This window comes from Micromys minutus (assembly GCF_963924665.1).
Source record: "Micromys minutus genome assembly, chromosome: 1".
Lineage (NCBI taxonomy): Eukaryota > Metazoa > Chordata > Mammalia > Rodentia > Muridae > Micromys > Micromys minutus.
Genome location: NC_137969.1, coordinates 25,018,432 through 25,040,996, shown reverse-complemented (window position 1 = coordinate 25,040,996; position 22,565 = coordinate 25,018,432). Strand labels below are relative to the sequence as shown.

Genomic DNA, 22,565 nt, shown 5'->3' with positions numbered 1-22,565 from the left:
GATGGAAAACAAGCATTTCAGCCGGCTCCTGCACCAGCGTGAGCTTTAGCTGCAGAGAGAGGAAGACCTGGGCCATGGTGGGAGGGGGGCACAGACTTACTCCCTATCCCACCTCTAGTTCTGGTGACTTCAAAGTGGTCAGAAATCCCTATCGCTCAAGATGAGAAGGTTCCCGTGAGGCAGTGCTATGGGTGGAGGAGAGTGATTTCATGGGCCATCTGTGAGTTTCTGTTGTTCCTGGAGTCCAAGGTGACTGCAGGTGGACAACAAGGTCTGGGGACATTCAGACTCCTCTTTTGTCTGGAGTGGGACACTGTAAATACTGACCAAGATGCCTCGCTTTCATCTTTGCACTGGTTATCCTCAAAGGCACAGAGACAGGCCGGGTATCTGCACAGAGTTAAGCTTATGTTTAGAGTGAAGTAGGAATTGGACAAGGGGCAGACAAAAAAATACAGGTAGAGGTGCCAGGCATTATGACGGGGTCCCAGGTGAGGAGCTGGTGTTTCTCAGAGCAAAGACAGCCTCTCAGGCCCTGTCTCAAATGACACTGACTGTCCTTCATTGTTTTTTTCCTTGTCTGAAGAGACACCTATCACCCGAGGAGTTCCAAGAAGTGTTTGGGATGAGCATCGAGGAGTTTGACCGCCTGGCCCTGTGGAAGAGGAATGACCTCAAGAAGAAAGCCTTGCTGTTCTGACGGCTGCCATTGTTATACCGGGAGCCTGCTGGGGAGGGGGCAGGGCTGAAGGACCCCACTGGCCCCTCCAAAATCCCCTCCTGCACCGTGTTCTGCTTCTCTGTGTCAGTGGGGCAGGCAGGTTGCCTGCGGGAGGCAAGGTCCTGAGGAGCACCCAGCAGGCATGGTCCCTTGCGGAGCAAGGACGCTCCCGTCTGTAGTTTAGGGCCAGGTGCCAGCTTGACCCACACCTTCCCGCCACAACTGGGCATCAGGGCAGGGCTGCAGCTATCCTAGGAGATGGGGCAGAGCATTCAGCCAGCCCAGCACCTTCCTAGGGCACCTGGTGTGCCCACACCTGTGCTAGGCACTGGGGCACAGAGTGTCTGGGGCATGAGTGAAAGGCTTGTCAGTGGCAGACCCTGACACAGCAGTAATGGTAAGGGTGAGACTCCTCAGAGCATGAGGAAGCATCAGGCAGACTGGCAGGCTGAGGCAGGGGAGCCAGGCCAATGTCTGAGAGGCAGCGGGACTGTGGTTTTTCTTTGCAGTTATTGTAATGGATCCTTCCTGGGGAAATGAATGTCGATCTGACAGGGTGCCCCCTCCACTAGTGCTCTGTGTATTTGTATCGTGCTCTTCTTACAGATCACCCCCTTAGTTGCCTAAATGATATCTTTCAAGTTACACAGAAGTTTTTATTTTATTAAAAAAGTATCGCTTCCTTACACATAAGAAGACATATATGCAGAGTTTAGTTTTACGGTCCCTGAGAAGGGGAGCGCCTTCGCCTTACACCCCCACCGTGCAGGCCTCTGTGCTTCTAGTCCTTGGCGTTTCTCGCAGGAGCCAGTCTGTTTCCCTTCACCCCTTTGCCCCTGCTCCGTGTACGTGTCACACAGACAGCCCCAAAGACACTTGCTCAGCAGTGCCGTTTGTAAATACATGTGAAATGTACCCATCTCTGTCGTTTTTCCCAAATCGCAAAGAGAAGAGTGCCCCCTGATGGCCAAAGCCCTAGAATAAAGGTTTCCCCACTGTGGCCTAGTCTCACATAAACCTGACTAGTCTTCCCTGGTAAAGACACTCACTGTAGCCCCTACCGCACAAAACACGCATGCCCAAGAAGCATGCTGTCACGTGACAAAGACACTGACCCCAGCAGCAGAGATGGACAACCCTCCAACCTGGGTGTCCAGAAGTGGGGGGCTAACTGAGGCCCTGGTAACAAGTATGGGAGAGCACCCCTGCTGCAGGATGCGTGGACACTGTGGTCCTGGGTGACTCTAGCTGTCCCCTCCTCTGGGTTGTCCTTGCTCTCTCACATCCTGGGACATGTCGCGTCTCATTTTGTGCTGGGGTCCTCACCAGCCTGGCTGAGCCATGGGGGGGAACTTTTGGTACTTAATCTGCTTCCTGCCACTTGGCAGTCTGGACCTGCACAACTGGAAACCCCCACGAGAGGTGTCATGTCATTATCTGATCCCTGGGATACCTGGGAGAATAAACGGCGACACACAGTAACTCGTGCAAAGACCGAATGTGTTCAAGCATGCTTTGGTTTTGGAGGCACGGGTAGGGTGTGCACATGGAGCGGACCAGGCCACCGGGGAGAGACTCTTGCCCCATCCAGAGGTGGCCATGACGGTTGGAGCCTTGGCCTCGGGGAACCAACAGATGGCTTCTGCTTAGGGAGGATGAGGGGGCTAAACCCTGCTCTGTGGCAAAGGCATCATGGGGTCCCCAGATATTAGGGAATGCTTTCTAGAGAAGGTGACCAGGCTTGGTCTTGAAAGGTGGAAGGTCCCGTCAACATAACGTGGAAGGGCATCCCAGGCTGAGTGAGGCCGAGAACAGCCTTGCATGTTCTGGAAGCTTTGCTGTCTGGAGATGGCTGAGTGTGGGGCTGGGGAAAGGGCTGAAAAGAAGAAAGAAAAAGCCAGAAGGAGTCTTCAGGGAAGGACTGAAGGCATCCTGGGTTAAATATGCGACACTCTTTAATCTTAGGTATAAGATAACTGGAAATTCTGCTGCTCAGTGTTTTCTCCCACAGCCTACACAGCACATGCTCTGTGCCTGCCAAGAAAGCAGCCCCATAGTCTACAACGACCCAAGCAAGAACCCGGTGCATTCGTGGTTTTCCCTCCCTAAGTCTTGGCAATTCCACTGTCCACCTTCCAAGTATCCCCCCCACCTCTCTCTCCCACCCCTACCCCCCTTGAGTGCAGCTATCTCCAGATAAGCAAAGGACAGAAGGTGGCAGTGTGACAAAGAATCCGGGGTGCAGGTGCAAAGCTTTCTGTCTTAGGAGTTGTGGTCCAGGCCACACGTACCGCTCACAGTTCATTTCCCAAGTGCCCTATTGTTACCCAACAGCCAAGAGCAAAACTCTCAAACAGCAATCGGGTTGTCCCAAACTTCTAGCAGCCTTGAGCCATGGCTCCAGCCTCAGTGTCCCTGATCCTCCTGATCCCTACTGAGCAGCTGAATGTCACAGCCCCTGTTCTGTCCTGCACGTTCTGGGCAGTGTGACTTTGGCTTGCACACTGGTTTCCCTCCCAGGTGAGCCCTGCTCCTCAAGTGTCTTCATCATATTTCTGGTGCATCCACAGTGTGTGTGTGTGTGTGTGTGTGGTGTGTTTGTGAATGCACAGGTACATTTGATTGTAGAGACAAGAGGTTGACATCAAGTGTCTTTCTTGATTACTTTCTACCTTATTTTTAAAAATTGTACTTATTATACCGCAGTCTCTCTCTCTCTCTCTCTCTCTCTCTCTCTCTCTCTCTCTCTCTCTCTCTCACACACACACACACACACACATACACACACACACACACACACACACACACACACACACACACATTATATGTTCCCTATTGTCCTTCCCTTTGTGCCAAATCTCTGCTTTTCCCCATTAAGTCCCCCCACCTTCAAGTCTTTTCTTAATAGAATTTGTGTGTGTATGTGGTGTGGTGGTGTGTGGAGGGGGGGTGTGGGGGTGTGGTGTGTGGTGTGTGGTGTGTGTGTGTGTGTGGTGTGGTGTGTGTATGGTGTGTGGTGTGTGTGTGTGTGTGTGTGGTGTGGTGTGTGGTGTGGTGTGTGTGTGTGTGTGGTATGTGTGTGGTGTGTGTGTGTGTGTGGTGTGGTGTGTGTGTGTGTGTGTGTGGTGTGTGGTGTGTGTGTGTGGTGTGTGTGTGTGTGGTGTGTGTGTGTGTGTGTTGTGGGAGGTACACAATGCTACAGTGCATGTGTAGAGATCAAAGGACAACTTGGGCAAGTTGTCTCCTTCCAACTGGCTTCCCTGGGATTGAACTCAGGTCTTTGGACTGAACCATCTTTCTGGCTCTACTTTAAGCCTCTTTGTGCGTGCGCCCTATTGTTTGCAGTCCCCTCTGTATTGATGGGAACATGCGTGTGTGAGGGGATATTTACTTGAGTGAGAGAAACTTGTTAATGCTGTACCATTAAGAAAGATGACCCTCCCCTAGAAATCATTAACTTCCTCTAGCTACTCAGGGAGGGGTGGGGCATTAAGATCACCTCCCAATCCACGCTGAAATCACATGACTTCTCTAAATCAGCGTGCTGCCATGAGCCTGTGGGCGCAGCAGCCACACGTCCAGAGGACTGTATTTCTTACCACTCCTCCTCACCCTTACATTCTTTCTGCGTTCTCCTCCACATTTCCCCAGAGCCTCAGAGGAGGTGACATGAATGTCCCTTTATGGCTGAGCACTCAGCAGTCACTAATCTTAGTATTTCAAACAGTATCGAGTCGATGTGTTCATGGTAACTCACCACAAAGGTCTCTGATGCAGGCTGAGAGCTGCGCTAACCTATGGGCGTACACAAAGCTATTTGGAAGGCAGCTTGATGCTTTGTACAAAGTAACACTAGCAGGTTCTCTTAGGCTCTGTGAACTCTCCAGCCATGGGCTCTCAACCAAGGTTTATAGTACCAGGCCTGAGTTCTCTACCTTATTTTTTGGGACAGGGTCTCTCACTAGGATCTGGGGCTCACTGCTTAGGCTAACCTCCTGTCTCTGCCTCCCAGAGCTGGGGTTACAGCATATTGCCATTCTTGGATTTTTTTTGTGGGTCCTGGGGGTGGAACATGGGTCCTCACTTTTGCAGAGCAATTGCTTTATGGAGCCTCCACCCCTCAGGAGGCTCTTCATTAGTTTGCTGACTGTATCCCTCTATGTAGTTCTAAGCCCACTGGGGTGACTTGCACACCACTAGCCCAACATGCCCAACTGTCCTAGGGTGTTTTATGACGGGTTAGGCAACCAACCACATCCCATGCCCACTCCATACTGTCACATGGAATAGTGCATGTGACATCCTAGGCCAGCATGGTCCCCACTGCCCTGAGATATGATGGCACTGATTTAGAGCCATGCTGTCTGCCCTGATACCTACCAATATAAAATAAGACTGCTGTGACTGAGTTTACGTGTCAATCAGTATGAAGCTAAGTAGCCACATGTGGCTTGTGACGGGGCAGCCTCAGAGGATTTAGAGTTGTCTTTTCCCTGGCTTGGGACAGAGCTCCTGCCGTTCCTGTTTAGCAGGAAGCATTTGCACTGCTGGTCCTTCAACAAGATCCATGGTGTACCAGCTGAGCATCGGTGACACCCGCCATCTGAACTCTGGGTCCCCGAATCCCAAGGATCCTCTTACAATGCAGCTCGACCTGATATGTGCCTGGGATGCCAGGCAGCAAAACCAGAAGTTCAAGGCCAGCCTGGGTTCTATGAGCCCCTATCTTCCACTAAAGGCAAAGCAAAAGCGTACCAATACTTGCTCCACAACAGTTGGCAGACTACAATCCCATGCCCTCTGCTCACCAGGAGGCATAGAGGACTTCCTCCCCCACTAGCAAAACTCCATCCCTGTCTCAGGTTCCAGGGGAGATTTTTACCAGGTAGCCCAGTAATTTAGTCCCAACAGTGCTCCACGGACTGAGGGCTCTGTCCAAGCAGTGAGTGGCAACTCCAGGTGGCTTCTGTTTGTCATGTGATTCTTTAAGTCCTGAGATGACTCCAGACCCAAAGGACACCAAGCATCTGTTCAGTGGATAACCTCCTGGTCTTGGCCCCAGCCTCATTCTTCTCTGCCTCCTCCCGAGGCTGCCGATCCTACCCTCACTTAGAGCCTCTCTGGCAGTACTCCAATCCCTTTGTTTTGGCTTCTGGGAGCTGCTCTCGGCCAGCCCTGTTCCCAGCTTGGGTCAGCTCTACTTCCCTTTCAGGTTCCCTGACTACCTCTTTGGTAAGTAAAGGAAGGTAAAAGAAGCCAGATTAAAAACTTTAAGCAACTCATATCAGCTGCGGATCCTTCCAGAATCTAGGCCTCTCCCCCCAAAGCAGAATTTGGGGACTTTGCAATCTATCCCCCTGTTCTGTTCAAGGGCTAAATGGGCTTGCCTGGTTCAGTCACAGCTGGGAGGCCTGTCACCAGCACAAGGCCAGCGCTTCTCTGAGAACTCATGGCTGAGCTGGGCTTTGGGAATGACAGTGACGATTTCCTCTCTTTCTTGAGCTCACGACCTGCTAAGGCTCCTCAGAATGAGTGTGAGTGTGGGTGTGACGGTGCATGTGTGGAGGTCAGAGGTCAACTTTCGATGACATTACTTGATTTGTTTGTTAAAAAAGACTGATTTACTTTATTTGTGTCCATGTTTTGCCTGCATGTATGTTGGCACAACATGTGCACGCTTGGTGCCTTTGGAGGTCAGAAGAGGCAGTGATCACACGGACCCAGAGTTACAGATGGTTATGAGCTTCTGCGTGGGTGCTGCGAATCAAACCTGGGTCTTCTGCAAGAGCAAGGAGCCAGTGTTCTTAACCACTGTACCATCTCTCTGCAGCCTTGCCATTTCCTTGTTGTTGTTGAGACAACGTCTCTCATTTTCCTGTGGCTCACTGATTAGGCTAGGTTGGCTGACCAGTGAGTACTGGGAATCCCCCTGCTTCTGACTTCTTCTTTTTTTGATTACAAGTAAGCTATACCTCATAAACGTCTCAATAAACCATGTGGTATTAGCTATGAACTGTAGGGAAAGTTTTTTTTTAAAAATGTGTGCATCTGTGCAGATGTTCACGGAGGCCAGAAGGGGGCGCTGGATCCCTTGGAGCTGGAGCAGCGGTTCTCAACCCCTTTGTGGGCCCACGTATTAGAAGTTCTGCAGGTCAGCTATGTGCATCACGATTCGTAACCACGCAGAAGTTACAGTTCTGAAATAACAAAATAATTTTATAGTTCGTGGTCACCACAACATAAGGAAGTGTGTTAAAGGGTCACAGCAGTAGGAAGGTTGAGAAGCCCTGAGCTGGAGTTACAGGTGTTTGTAAGCTGCCTCTCTTGAACTCTGAACTCTGCTCCTCCAATAGAAAGGTAAGCATTCTAAAAACTGAGCCATCTCTTCAGCCCCTGGGGGAACCATTGAACTCTAAGAAACGGAAGTGGGATTGTAAAATGAACACAGCACACACATGTTGCTTGAATTAGACAAACAACCATTTGTTGCATTGTTCCTGGGAGCAATGAAGCATGGTGTCATGGTTTGTGCCAGCATTCACAGGAGTCCTGTTAGATTTGGGGGTGTGTCCTGTGAAATGAAATTAGAGAAAGACAATGTGCACATTGTATTGGAATTTGAAAAGAATCGGAACCTACAATCTATCTCCAGAAACTAAGCTGGAAGGGCTCAGTGTTGAGAGCACTGGCTGCTCTTCAGAGGTCCCGAGTTCAAATCCCAGCAACCACACGGTGGCTCACAACCATCTGTAATGAGATCCGATGCCCTCTTCTGTCATGCAGGCATACACGCAAATACAGCATTGATAGACTTAAGTTAATAAGTCTTAAGGGAAAAGGAGAGAAACTAAGCTGTGCATGGAGGTTCACACCTTTGTCATCTCTGATGATGGGGCATAAGGATTGAGAATTCAGGGTCATCCCTGGTGAGTACACAGTTCAAAGAAGGCGGGAACCTGTTTCAAAAGAAAGAAAAAGAAAGAAAATAAGAAAGGAAGGAAGGAGAGAGACAGAGACGAGAGAGGGGGGGGGGAGAGGAAGGAAGGAAGGAAGGTAGGAAATTGCTTTGGTCAGACCCAGATTACAAGAGGCTGAGGCAGGAGAATAATGAACCATCATTTACTCCCCGTCCCCTTTGTATAAACATGCGTGCACTTGTGCGCATGCACGCACATGCACACACACACACACACGTGTGCACACACATGTACATGTACACACACACACACACACACACACACACACACACACACACACACACACACACACACACCAGGCAACAGATCTAGCAGTATTGCAGCTTGGAGGAATCACAGAACTCAAGCTGGGGACTGGGGAGCTCTAGGCCCCGCCCCTCCATTGCAGGCACTCTCCTCTCTACCTTTCCTACAAGGGGCAAGGTCACCAAACACTGATGGCATTGATGGCGTGTGGTGTGGGCATCATTTAGGGCAGGTGGTGGTGGGAACAGTCACAGGTAAACTACTATCTAGCACATGCATTTGTGCGTCTATCCAAAAGCACAGGTCACCCACCAATGCAGACCAACATTGGCCAATCAGGTGAGACTGAGGAAGGATGGAGGACTTAACTGAAAAACGTGGTCCTCAGAGAAGCAAAAGCACATTTGTGGGATGAGCCTTGGAGGTCTCTTTGCTCAGGTTCTCAAGGAGAGAGCCTTAGTATGAAGGAGGGGGAGGTGACCTGACCCTGGATCCAGGGAAGAGATTAATGTCCTCGCCTCCCTGGTGCAGCAAAGACCCAGAGTCAGTGCAGAGGGCTTGAAAATAAATAAGTAAAGGTATTTTTCATGAGTTTGTGATTCACTTTAGAAGGAAATATCTCCCATTATGTTTGGAGTCTGGGGCACTGTCTACAGCTCTGCATCGAGCTGGCCAGAAAAACCGTGCAGATGCCAGTAGGGTTTGTCATCTTAGAAAAAGCCAATTCTGAAACTTGGATCGAATTGTTTGAACTTCAGATAAAATAGTGCAGGATGCTCTGGAGGACACTTTCATAGCTAACCCCTTTCTCTACTCCAGTCAGAACCAGTTATCTGCAACCCTCCCTGGACCTGTCTGCTCATACGAGATGGGTCTAGGCCACCAGACGGCAGCTCAGGACGACAAGGTAACACAGGTTGGAGTGACTAGCCTTTAGACATTTGTTCTTAAAATGTTCCAGACCATAATAGCCACCTCTCCTGTCCTCACACCACCTGCTCTCCCTTCTCTTCCTTGACTCCCTTTATTTTCCTCCTTCTCTGGCTTTTCCCAAACACAGCTGCTCTGTGTGTGTGTGTGTGTTTTTTTGTTTTTTTTTATTTTTAGCATAGCAACTCCGTTCTGCTTCTTTGTCCCATCACTGGCTCTTACAGCAGGAGGGTGTCCCGGAGCATCTTAGTTATTTCTGACAAACTATCCGGACCAAAGCAATTTGGGACAAAAAAGGTTTCTTTTGGCCCACAGCTCTCCAGCAGTGGTTCAGCCCATGAGTGTGAGGAAGTCGCAGTGTCAGGAGCTGGAGGCCGCTGGCCACACCACACTCACTGTCCTCAGCTAGCTCTTTGCTTTTTATACAGACCAGGACCTGAGCCCAGTGACTGGTGCTACCTACCCTCAGTGTTTGTTAGTCTTTCCACCCCAACTGCTCTCTGGACATGCATGTCCAGAGATGGGGTGACTCTTTACAGGCTGTTCCAGCAAGTTGACAATTAACACTAACTACCTACCGTACCAGTCAAACCCATCCCCAAGGATAGCCCTTCTCTCATAAGGAAGGGGCTGTCCCAAGAGGCCCAGTGCCTGGGCAAGCAGATCATCTGTTGGCTCGGGGAGACGAACAGGAGGACTGAGGTTCTGCCTGGACTTCAGTGTGCACTGAGGCATCTCACCCAGGAGGGGCAGACTGGCCTGTCTCTGGAAGTAAGCAGTTTGTAATTTTGGGGCAGTCCAACTGAGGTCTGGTGGAGGTCACTGCTGGCTGGACTGGATCCTGCAGTGATCATACATGCAGATGGGGCTTCTGGTGAGGGTGTCCCACGTCAAGAGAAGGATGCTGGCTGCAGCCCTAATCACCAGACCTCTCTGTCAGAAGCTGAGAGGAAGTCTTGGAGGGGAGGAGGGACAGATTGTGAAGTAGAGGGAAATCCACGTAGAGATGCCTTCCAGAACAGTCCTCTAAGGCCTGGGCAGTGTGATATGATAAATGGAAATGGTAGGTAGATAGGAGTCCTGCCTGGTAGGGGAATGGAAAAAAAAAAAAAAAAAAAAAAACAGGGCTCCGAGTAGGAAAGGGACGAGATTAATACAGGGCTACTGAAGTACGACAGAGAAACGGACTAGCTTGGCACAGCACCTAAAGGCTTTCTTTTTCTTTCCAGTCTTAATGATACCGACACGCTTCGAAATGTTTGCTGAGTGACCAGAAAATGGACAAGGCTATGAGGATCATAATTCGGACGGCAGGAGATCTTGTTCCTTGAGCCTCAGTTTCCCTTTACAACCAATATTCTAGCTTTGTGATGAGCACTGAGTACCCCTGAGCCGAGTCCACGTGGGCACTGAGCCCAGCACTAAATCAGGTCAGTCAGTGTAAGGTCCTGGGTGCCGACTCGGACCCACGGCCCCGCCCAGCCTCTCTTTGTTCCTCCGGGCCCCGCCCCCTCCTCTAGCTTCTTCGTCATTGGCTGGAGGGCGGGTTCTTGCTGCTCAGAGGGCAGGGCTATGGAGGCGGGCGGGGCCTATCGCGCCTGCGCAGAGTCCTCCAGCCACAGCTCGCACCGACGGTGTCTGGGCTCCCGGTCCCGACTGTGAGATCGCTGAGCTGCGCAGGGCCCCGCCCCGGGCTCCATTGTTGAAGCAGCGGGTACTCCGCGGGCTGTTCTCCTCTCGGCCGTCCAGCGCTCACGAGCCACTGAATCCTAAGGTGAGGCGGCGGCGACTTTGAGCCCGGAGCGGGGCCAGGTGTCCCACGATGTCCCCGGACAAGGTCCCCAAGCTGAATGCGCTGGGCCGGGCAGGGTCTCCAGACAAGACTGGGCAGGGTCTCTACGGCCGGGTAGGGTCCTCGAGGCCCTTCAGGGTGTTAGATAGGGTTGACCAGAGACTCCTGACAGGGCAGAGTCTCTAGACAGGGCAGGGTCCTTATACAGGGCTGGACAGGGTCTCCAGGGCTAAGTTGGGTCCCTGGAGGTCAGGGTCCCCAAGGCCAGGTAGAGTACCAGAGGCCCTGCAGGGTCCTCACACAGGGTTGGGCAGGGTCAGCGGGCAGGGATGGTTTTCCAGGAACTGCTTGAAGATCCTGACATCGGACACCTAAAGGACAGACCGCGTATTCGGACTTACAGGACAGTCGCTAAGGCTAAACTGGGGTTCCTGGTTCGGTGGTCAGCTGAAGCGGGTCAGAGCCTGTGCTGCCGGGTTGGTGGCCGCTGCCTTCCCCTCTGGAGGAGCGGAAACCCCCGAGAGGACCGGTGCGGATGGACCGGAGCACCTACGAGTCCGTGCGCCCTGGCATTGTCTCGCCGCCTGGTGGCATAGAGGGCTCTGCGCCTCCAGGTCCTGGTCGCCCTACGAGTGGGCGCTTTTCCGGCCCTCCCTCTTGGGTGTAGCTGGTTGATTTGTCACCAAGAGTGACCTGGTGGTGGTGGGGACCCTTGTGTGAGGGCGCCTTCCTGTTTCCCTATGTGATGTGGATGGCTCAGGAGGTAACTACGTGGACTTAAGTGTGTATGGAGGCTTGGCGGGTAGGAATGCCATTTCTGTCCCTGTATTGGTACGATTTCTGTGTCAGTGAGGGTGGCAGGCATGGGATCCTGATTCTGTGTCCCATGGCTTGTCGACCCAGGCTTTGCCCATTCAGTCCCGACCCCCGCTTTGGGTGTGTTTTGGGCATTGGTGTTTCCGTGAGGTGAGTGAAGCCCTGAGTGTGCTGGGCGCAATTGGCCTAAGGTGGTGGACCGACTGCCACCCGCGCGCTCTTCGGTGTTTATGTATTGTCTTTTCTCCGTGAGCTGAAGCAGAGAGCTGGGTCGGGGAAGCGCCACATGGGCTCTGGAGTAGCCTGCCTGAGAATGTGCCCCTCACCCTGCGGGTCCCTGGGGAACGTAGGGCTGTCACTGTGCTGGGAGCAAGTCCAGCCATGGCGTTTCTTACCCTAGGCCTGGCGACCCAGAGGCCGGTGCTGATTGGAGGGAGCAGAGCCTCTCTGCCCTCAGCTTCTTGATTTCTTCCGTTGGGAAGAAAAAAAAAATCTGGAAAGCCAGAGAGTTGACTTTGTTACTCCCAGCCAGCGCCTGGCAAGTGGAGGAAACTCTTGCAAGAACTTGGCGGGCTGCAGAATGCGTTTGAATCAAGAAAATCCACACCCAGGGAACCAAGCCAAAGCAGTTACAGTTGGAGATCAGATTTATGAAGGCAGCCCTGGGGTGAGGTCCAGGGAGGGGACCTGATGCTGCCCCTCAGGCTGGGCCCTTCTCAGCACTAACTAATGTAGAAGCCATCCATTAGATACTGCTTCTTTGAGCCCTTAAAAAACTCACTTGCCATGTAACAGGGGTGTGTGTGTGTGTGTGTGTGTGTGTGTGTGTGTGTATAATAAGGAGTTTCAATAAGCAACCCACAATTTGTCCTAAAAGAGAACCCGGCTCTAATAGCAGGGGTAGGATACAGAACTGAGCTGGGAACCATCCTTGTCCTGTTATAAGATACACGCTTAGTGTCTCCCCTCTCTTCTGTGCTTGCACAAGCTCAGCTCTGGTGCTAAGCTCTGGCAAGCCTCTGCCTCATCAGACGTTCTCTCCGAGCCTTCCAGTGTTAGTCCTGTCCTTCAGTCCTTACCTTGCGAGCTCCAGGGACATTGTGAGTTTGGGCCAAAGTACCTATCGTAGCTTAACACAACAAAAACCAACAAACAAATAAACAACCCCCCCCTCTGAAAGACACAGACCCAGTTTGTGCCCGGAGAAAGCAGGAGGTGGGGCTGAGGGTGCCTTTGTCTACACCGTGAATCCAGGTATTTTCATTGTTGTTTTAAAGCTACAAAGCCTCGACTCTCCAAAGATATTAAAGTTTTTTTTTTTTTAAGTCTGTCTGACTGGGTTTGTTTTATGATGTAGTGTACTCGAACAGAACTCACTGCGTCTCATTTTGGCCCTAAAGTTTATTTACTGTCCTTCCTAGGTAGTTTCTCTTCTAGGCTTTAGCCTTCCCACCTTCGAAGGTCTTAAACTAGACAATATTAAGGAACATTCTTGGGCCTAAACCCTTCATTCTTTTAACCAAAAGTAGCAGAAGGAAGTTGGCCTATGGCAAAGATATAAAGGAGATATTTGAAAAATGTAGTCTAAAGAGTGAGCTACTTCCTTGAGTTTCGTTTTTTTTTTTTTTTTTTTTTTTTTTTACAAAGGTTGAGCCGAGGACAAGAGATGGCTGGTGGTCAAGGTTGCTGGCCGCTCAGGCAGAGGACCTGAGAGGCTTGAGTTCTACATCCAAATGGTTTAACTCCAGAGCACCCAATGACATCTCTGGTCTCTGTAGACAGACACTGTGTGCTTGTGGTATGACAGACACATGGAAGCAAAACATCCATAAACATTAAGTAAAAAAAAAAAAAATTAAAATGTAAAAGGGTTAGGTAGATTGTGCACACATACATGGGATGCCTTTGGAGCATCAGGTCTAGCAGATCTGGAGTTGCAGGCAGATGAGAGGCTCCCGATGTGGGTGCTGAAAACCAAACTCTGTGAGCAGCAAGACTCTCAGCCCTCTCCCTTTCTTACCCACGAGGCATCGCTCCGGCTCCTTTTGGACCCTTCATAATTGTGTTTTGTTTGCATTTCCACTGTATCATATTCCCCGCCCTTAATGAAGCTGTTGGGTGCAGATCTGTTTTCAAGAGCATCTGTTGATGTGTCATCGGATGGAGTCTGCCAACTGTGCATTTCCAGGCCTCAATCTATGGCCAGGATTTTATTTGAGAGACTCCGAAACAAGCGGAATCGGGAGAGAATCCCAAGTGGATGTCCTGGGCTCTGTCTAAATGCTGGAAGACTGTAGTGTGTGTAGAAAGGGACATCGTATGTTAAGGGACTGGTGGAGGAGCTCAGCTCTGAGGACCAGAAGCCAGCTCTTCCGTGTTTGCCTGTGGTGAGGTGGGAATTCAGTATGCAGAGTGTTTTTCTCGCTGCGTGTCAGTGTGTAGAAAGGACATAGTTCTCTCTGCTCTCTAGATAAGGACAGGGATTGAAAGTCGGTGGCGGTTCTGTCTAGGGGCCATGTTCTTTACTGGGACACATTCCCCTTTTAATTTGAATTTCTTTCCTCTGTCCAGTACTTCAGGTGCTTTGCTGTGTTGGGGACATTTACTTTATGAGGCACCTTTACAACTCCACTAGGTGCTTCTTTTTTTCCTTTCAATATTTAACTTGTACTCTAACGTGCACAGGCTCACTGTGATAAGTATTTTTTATTCGGAGCTGCTTTGATTTCTGTCCAGACGAAGTGACAGGGGTCCCTGTGGAGAGACTGCACAGGGATCGGGTAGATCTCAACTTCTTTGCTATTGTCCTCTTGCCCGTGTTCACCCATCACCGAATATATCAGTTCGGTAGGTGCCATCTGTCTGCTCCCAACCATGTCTGGAGATTTCTGTGGCTGCCATGAGGGTTTTAAGCCACGATGTCACTTCCCTTACTCTACAGCTTGAAATCTCTATAAATCACCATGTATGGTGACAGCTATGGTGTCATTACCACCCAGGGTTTCCCAGGTCACCTTTTCCACTATCAGGTTCTTGTGTCTGTTAGTGTATTTGGGCCCAGAACCTTTCTGTGTGTCAATAGGATGTAGACGTGAGTAGAGTTAAGGATTGCTTAAAATTATTATTATTATTATTATTATTATTATTATTATTATTATTATTATTATTTGGAAGATTCAATGCGATTGCAAATATAAAGGATTTTTTAAGTTGTAAAATCCTATGTTGCCAAAGTTATAAAAGAACACAGCATTAAGGGTTGATTTTTTTTCCCCTGCTGTACTACACACACACAAGAGTCCTGGATGCAGTGCCAGGAAACTTAGCTTTGTTTTACATCCTGAATGATCAGTATCATTTAGTAGGCGTTTTGGAGAAATCATTAAGTTTGAATTCCGGTTTTATACGATTTATATGAAAATGTGTGTGTGTGTGTGTGTGTGTGAGTGAGTGAGTGTGTGTCTGAGCTTCTGATGGATTCTGTAACAGTTCCAAGCCACAAGCACCTTCTTTTAATGGCTGATTTCTTTCTTGATCTTTTGGCTCCTAAGGGACCTGACTAGAGATCCAGGAAGGCAAAGGTCAGTGTGGTCAGAAATTCAGGCCAGAAAAGCAGCCACTTGTTGCAACTCAGTCTCCTACTAGTGAGGGGCAAGTATCAGAGTCCAGCTCTTACAGCAGGACATTTACTTGGATCAGTCTCTCCCCAAGCCATCCTGGCAGCCATAACTGACTGTCCCAGGGCCAGCTGTCAGTCCTACTCCAATTTCTTCACCAATTTCTACTGAACACCTTTGTCACTCTAACGTCACAACAGGAGAACACAGAGGCTCACAAACTCAGCAGTGGGCCTCAAAGAATGTCTGTTGAGAAATGTTGGTGCTCACATACAGCACCCTATGTGGCCTCAACAGACACGCAGAATCCCTGTGGTGTGGAAAAGCACGGTGCTGGGGCTCAGTGCTGTGCCCAGTGACTCAGTCCAGCAGCCAGAGTTTCCTATGGGGGGTTTGATGGTTGAATTTCCCACAACACCGGTAATGCTGGACTGGTAAAGGAAAGGCAGTGCATTGTGGGAAATGTACATTCTGTAGTGTTCTGGACGAATTAGAATTTCTGAAATCTGTGGCTGTAATGAAAACTGTGATCTGTTGTTCTGGATGGAATGTGGCCATCCCTCTCCTTTGTGGAGTGTGTGTGTGACTGAACCCAGAACCCTGGGCTTGCAAGGTAAGTGCTTTGCTTTGCTATTAAATGAAATCCCGCCAGATGGTGGTGGCACACACACCCTTCAATCCCAGCACTTGGAGGCAGAGGCAGGCAGATCTCTGTGATTTAGAGGCCAGCCTGGTTTACAAAGTAAGTTCTAAAACAGCTGGGGGGGGGCAACTCTGTCTTGAAAAGGAAAAAAAAAAAGAAAGGAAAGGGAAAACTTTTCACTCTTCAGCCCTGCTTCTAGGAGTTACTGAATGCTGTGCTGCTGGCTACTCTTGGTAACTCACTGTATTAGTTTCTTACTACCACATGTAACTTCGTCAGCTAACATACACTCCATCTCACACTGTTGCTGGGCAGAAATTGGCAAGGTAGTGTTGCTTAGCTCTGAAAGGCCTTTCCTTCCTTCCTTCCTTCCTTCCTTCCTTCCTTCCTTCCTTCCTTCCTTCCTTCCTTCTTCCCTCCCTTTCTCCTTTTCTTCTTTCCTTCCTTCCTCCCTCCTTCCCTTCCTTCTTCCCTTCCTTCCTGTGCTACCATGTGACCTTGAAGATAGAGGCTGCCAGCCATCTAAACTGTTATGCAATGCTATTGAGTTCGGTTAAGTGGCGGTCCACCGAAGTCACCTGGTCCTCTTTCTACAGCATCTTGTGAGGTTGCTTTGTTACTCTCCATTCATGGACATGTAAACTGAGGCACCAATGGTTTAAACAAACTGTCAGGGATATGAAGACTGAAGACTCCATTCTGTTTGTATGTATGAGCGTGTGTGTGTGTGTGTGTGTGTGTGTGTGTGTGCGCGTGTGTGTGTGTTTGCTCACTCAGGTGACAACTTTCATTAATTCAAGAGTTGGTTTGTTGTCTCCTGACAGAGCCTGGAAGCAGAAGATCAAACCCAGGATGTCAGGATTTTGTGGCAAACCCTTTTACCTAAGAGGCAGAATGTCAGTGAGTTCTAGGCCAACCTGGGCCATATTGAGAGTTTGAAGCCAGATTGCATAGGGAGATCCTGTCCAGAAAACAAAGACATACTGTTCTTTCTGTGAAGGTTTACAGTATCAGAGACAGGCCAGCCTCAAGCTCAAACAGCTTGTTTTGGAGCATTGAAGTGGCCTGCTGAGAGTAGAGTTTTGCCAAGAAATCCCTAGAGATTTTGCTGGAAGAAGAAACACCCAGGTGAGGAATTTGGGACCTTGCCTTTTCAAGGTTTAGATGGAGGACCCCTTGTTTCCGGACCAGACTCAGCTGGAATGAGTCAGCTCAGCTGACAGTCACCCTCCAGAGGGTCAGCACACCCACTGTTTCTAGGCGGAAGGGAGGCCAGTAAATGAAGCCTGGGATCTCATTAATTTGAGCCAGTGTGTCCCTGTCAAGGAGACACTTAAGGAGGACCACCAAGTGCAAGACCAAGCATGGCCCTCCCCATCACATGGGACACTTTTGATCGCTTCTCATTTAAGCACAGTTCCCTGCCCACCCCCATCCCTGTGTACTAAAGGTCAGCTTTGCTCTGAAAGAGATTTTATGAGGAACCAGGATCTGGGCTGGGGTTGTAGCTCAGCAGCAGATGCCCTAGGGTGCAGGATACCCTGGGTTCCACCCTCACCTCTGTAAGGAAAACCAAGCAAGCAAGCAAACAAAAATAACAGACAGAAACCCAGAAACTTTACTTTTACCATAGAACCCAAGCTCAGTGGACGTAGGAATGCTCTGGCCTCCTGTTCGGATGTTTCCCGTGGGGGTGTGTTTATCCTGGGTCTGGGCTTTACAGCTTTCTACACAGTGTCTTCAAAGTGGCTGGGCTCCCTAATGCTTAGGAATGCACACTTGGAAAGGTCTTCTTCTCGGTCAAGGCTCGGATTTTGTTTAAACATTAAATACCCATTTTAAACTCAGTTACACAAGCGCATGGTTTTAAGAGTCAAAAGTTCTTCAAAGCTTGAAACAAAAACACAGCAATCAACCCTATCCTCCACTCCATCTCTGATCCCTAGAGGCAGCAGTCACTTTGAAGGTTTTAGCTGAGAAGGGGAGAGGGAGAGAGGAGGAGGAGAGAGAGGAGTAGTTGGAGGGGGGTAGAGTGAGGAAGGGGAGGAGAGAAGCAGGAAGTGGGAGCGGGGGCAAGGTCGGAGTCACCCACTCTGCCCCCAACTTCCAATGCCTACCTACTTCTTTGCCCTCCAACCTCCCAAGAATAGTCTTGTGAGATAGTTCTACAGAGTAAGAAAATACAGACTTGGTTCTTGTTTTGATTCTTGGTTCAGAATGCCTGAAACAAAGTCCTCTAAACACTGGAGGTGATATAGGTACATCTTTTCCTCTGCACTGCCACTTAACAGAGCAAGATAACATTGCATAACAGTTTAGATGACTGGGCAGCCTCAGGCTGGGGCCCACAGCCAGGAGCTTCGGAGGGGGATGAGGGGTAGAGGGAGGACAGAATGAGGGTGGGGAATCTCAGCTCCACCCCCAGACCCTGGGGAGCATGGTGGCTAGAGACTGAGCTAATCAGTAAAGGCCAGTGTTGTAAGCAGTCAGCCTCCATGATGGAATATGGCCTTACCAAACTCACCTGTTGTAGAGGTCTGGAGATAACGGGGTGGGGTAGGGTTGCTGGGAGTGGCAGGGCACCAAGCATTTCCTATGGAAAGATTTTCCCAACTTTTTCTCTAGATCCTTGTATGAAGTTTTTATCATTGTTTTAAATTTTAAAACTCTTTTATAGTTTTTGAAGGGTGGAGATATGTGGTGTATACACACACACACATACACACACACACACACACACACACACACACATGTACGCACACTCACTCATGAAGGCACACATCCTGGTTTCAAGGATTTAGTCAGGTTTTTTTTTTTTTTTTTTTTTTTAAAAAACAGCTATTTTATTTTTCTAACTTGCATGTTTTTAAATTTTTATGTCACCTTAGGATTGTCACCTCTCCAGTGCAGTTCCGTTAGTGACAACCTTTGTTGTTGGTACAGAGGTTTCTGTGAAGTTTGTGACTTGGAAGGGATCTCACTGGTGTGTATGTGGACAATCTGGGATTCAGAGATGTTGGAAACAGAACTCAGTGTTCTTTGGGACTGGACAGATGGCTCAGTGGTTAAGGGTACTTTCAGAGGACCCAAGTTCAGTTCCCAGCTACACAGAGGCTCATAACTACCTGGAGACCTGTTGTGGCCTCTGTCATATATGACACACGATGCCCAGGCAAACAATGAAATGTTAGTACTTTTCTGTTGCTGTGATAAAGCACCATGGCCAAGGCAAATTCTAGAAGAAAGGCTTGATTGGGCTTAGGGGCCTAGAGGGATAAGAGGCCATTCATTATGTTACGGAAGCACAGTAGTAGTGGCAGGCATGGTGGCTGGGGCAGGAAGCTGAGTGCTTACATCCTCTGTAAGTTGTCATCAGATAATAAAAGCATCGTGTGCTGTTCACTGACAGGTACTTATTCCTCTTCCCCTCTGTTTCAGGCGTTATTGTAAGGAGGGGACTGGACCTTGTGTTCTCCCCCATGCTAAGGATGAATCCTTAACACTGCTGTGACTAGCAGATGTGGGCTCTGCTAATCAAGGGCTCGATGACGATGGTGGGGTTTCTGAGGAGGTCAGTTCCCTGAAAGAAGGGACATGGGAAAGCACTGTTTGCAAGAGCAGAAAGAATAACCTTTCTAGGAGTCAGATCTTGGACATCCTAGCTTCGAGATGATGAGAAATAGATTTCTGCTGTTAAGATACCCAGAGTGAGAGATTTTGTTATGGCAGCTGGGGGACGGATATAGACAGGGCTCTAGAATATCAATAATGTCCTAAAAATAGACATAGCTCCACACTCCTTGTCTGTAAAAATGGCGGAGTGAAATTGGGCTGCCTGCACTGATGGCTTCCTGTCTTCTCTTTTCCCATTGATGACCCACAGCTAGGTTCTACGTGGCGTGATATTTGTTTGTGCCTCTAGCATCCTCGTCTTTTCCTTTGTTGCGGTGCAGGGTGGAGTTGCTGGCCTGGTTGAAGGCTCAGAATCTGGGTTCGGAATCCAAGATAGTGCTTGGTTTCTGAGCCACCATCATCAACTTTGCAATCAAACTGGTAGCTTCAGCCTTTTTCTAAAGCTCATTCTAAGAGTGGCACTTGGTGGCTTGTTCTTTTCAGTGTCCCTGACCTGGCACACGCTGCTTCTGGTTGTTTATTGTCTTCCATGGTCAAACCTTCAAGAGCTGTCTTTCAGCATTGCTCCCTGATGTCCCAAGTTGGAGCTACCTCTTAGCGCATCCGTATGCCTTCAACTGTGCCTCTTTTGACAACACTTACCCACCCGTGAGCTGGACTAACTAGTGTGGTGCTCGGACCCGTTAAGCGGTATTAGATTTTGCAGTTATAATGAAGCATTGAATCTTGTGTCAAATGCCTTGATGCTAGGCAGTGCCGTGCATCCTTAAGGCTGCCCCAGAACCCTTGCCACTTCCTTTTGGATGTGTGCAGAAGGCTGTGTTCAGCATCCTAGGAGAGCATGTTCATTCAGAATGTTGCCATGGAGTTGTGTCGTCTCCCTGGACCACTCCTGGACAAGCTCATCCCTATTCTTCTGGAATGGCAAACTATTCTGTCTTGTTCCTAGTTCTTGTGGATTTTCATGGCGATGCCCATGGACTGAATTCCTAAGATGGAACTATTAATCAAAGGGTACACACATGCATGATACTGACTGGCATGGCTTGGTCCCCTTTATCAGGTTCTATCTGTCTTATTCTCAGTATGTGTTGAGATTCCTGCCTGCTGCCATTCCTGGACCAAATGTTTTATTCTCTGCCATGCCACAGGCAGGTGGAAAAATGAGAAATTACAACCATTTGCTGGGTCTCATAGTATGCGTTAGACTAGGCCCTGAGTTTGTCTTATGACTTCAGAATTTGTTTGCCAACTGCATGCTACTGTCAAACAGATACATTGCTGTGATGGGTCAGTTACACCTGAGTTTAGTCTTATTTATTTATTTAATGATTAATTAATTGATTATGCGTGTGTGTGTGTGTGTGTGCGTGCGCGCGTGTTCTCTCTCTCTCTCTCTCTCTCTTTCTTTCTCTCTCTCTCTTTCTCTCTCTCTCTCTTTATCTCTCTCTCTCTCACACACACACATATATAGAGACCAGAGGTCAACCCCAGGGGCTTCTCAGGAGTCATCCAACTTATTTTTGGAGACCAAGTCACTCACTGAACCTGGAGCTCACTGCAGTCTCTCTGGCCTTTGGGCCCCAGGATCCTTCTGTCTCTACCCTAAGCACTGTCAGCTAAAATCACCTGCCTTGTCATTGTAAGAGTGCGTCTTCACCTGGCTGTTAACACATGGATGGAACTGTGTCCTACCCCTGCCCCCCCCCCCCCCCCCCCGGCTTGCCTAGCAAGCGCCTTACTGGCTGAGATGTTTCCCATCTCCTCTCCTACAGTACAAACCTTTCTCTTTTCCAGAAAGGAATTTCAGATGTAGAGAATATTTTTTTTTTAAGTTTAGTTTTTGTACAGACCTGAAAATGCACTTCCGCTCATGAGACGGTGGGGCTGAGACACTTGTCAGTGCAGGGGGAAATCAGTGCCTGGGGCTCCCCAGCCCTGAGAAGTCTTTTGGAGGCAATGTGATTTGCTGTGTGTCGCTTGCCCACCTGGCTTCATGTGGGCAGTCCCTGTCTGATAGGTGGGACATCAGTTTTTGCCACTGAGTGATTCTCCATGGTTCACTTGTGGTTTCCTGGGGGACATTGTCTGAAGCTCTCCTTTTCAGACCACACTGCCCAGTTCAAGATGTTGCTGATTATTGTACACTGTCAAGAGGCACCCCGGGTGGGTAAAGCCAGCTGTGAGGAGGGTTCTGCCACAGTACAGTGATTGCTGGTCCAGGGGCCCAGGAAGGTTGTAAAGGTCGTGTAGGCAGCTGTCCCTCTGACCGTCTCTTCCCGTGCTTTCAAAAGCATTGTGATTTTAAAATTAAAAATCAGACTGTTTGGCTCTTTTGTTTGCCAGTCTTTGCTGATTTTCTGAACAGGAAGTAAGGAAGCTGTTTTGTGGCTCCTGTTAAGACATTGACAACTATAATCACCCTGCCTCGTGGGTCTGCCTGCCAGTCCTCCAGTCCGCCTGAGGCAGATGGCATTTATCCTGCTAACGATTGAGGCAGTGTACCCTTGTAGTTAAAGGAACTTCCCAGCCCACGGTCAGCAAGTAACACAGAAGGGTGGGTTCCCATAGGTCCTGCTCCCCAATGGGGTCTCTCACTCGTGGAGGCCACTCTGGCTGTGAGGTCACCAGCGTTTGGAGGCAGGCTGGAATGCACATCACCCTTGACACTTGGTAACTGCATCCTGTTTGCTCCCTCTGTCCTTGTCTTCTGCGACATTGATAGCAAGCCCCTCTATCTTCAGGGAGTGTGAAACCCCTGAATTTTGAGAATTCAGCTGTACACTTCGTAAATTAACAACACAACTTCTGGCAGCGGCTCCTAGTGACTCCTGTGGGTCAAGTGGACAATTAAACCCTAATAAATAGACATGCTTGCTAAGAGACTACAAGGGTGGATACAGCCTGGGAGAAAAAAAACTGTAAATAACAGATCGAATAGAGGGTTAGTAGGTACAGTATATAAAGAACTCCCAAAATCCAATTTCAAGTAGAAAATGTAAAAACAAACAAACCAAAAAAAACCCACCACCAACAAAAACAAACAAACAAACAAACCAGGAAGAGCTGGTTAAATAACCAATAAGCACTTGGAAGACACCCATCATGTGTCTGGGGATGTGTCTCAGTTGGGAGAGTCCTTGCCTGGAATGTGTGAGGCCCTGGGTTTAAAACTACAGAATGAACCAAA

General features: G+C 49.2%; 2 protein-coding genes across 3 annotated transcripts in view; both read left to right on the top strand.

The window, feature by feature from the left end:
• The window catches only part of ABLIM2 (actin binding LIM protein family member 2), a 123,656-nt gene extending 121,501 nt beyond the window's left edge, over positions 1–2,155 (top strand). For both annotated transcript variants that reach the window (XR_013975277.1, XM_080926457.1), the window contains one exon: positions 587–2,155. Coding sequence is in view for 1 of the 2 variants with exons in the window: in XM_080926457.1 (XP_080782583.1) it covers positions 587–700 (114 nt within the window). In the remaining variant the exon portion in view is untranslated. The remainder of the gene's footprint in view (positions 1–586) is intronic.
• Positions 2,156–10,508: 8,353 nt separating this feature from the next.
• AFAP1 (actin filament associated protein 1) overlaps positions 10,509–22,565 on the top strand; it is a 107,731-nt gene continuing 95,674 nt past the window's right edge. Inside the window, exon 1 of the mRNA XM_080936213.1 lies at positions 10,509–10,648. The gene's annotated coding sequence lies outside the window, so the exon portion shown is untranslated. The remainder of the gene's footprint in view (positions 10,649–22,565) is intronic.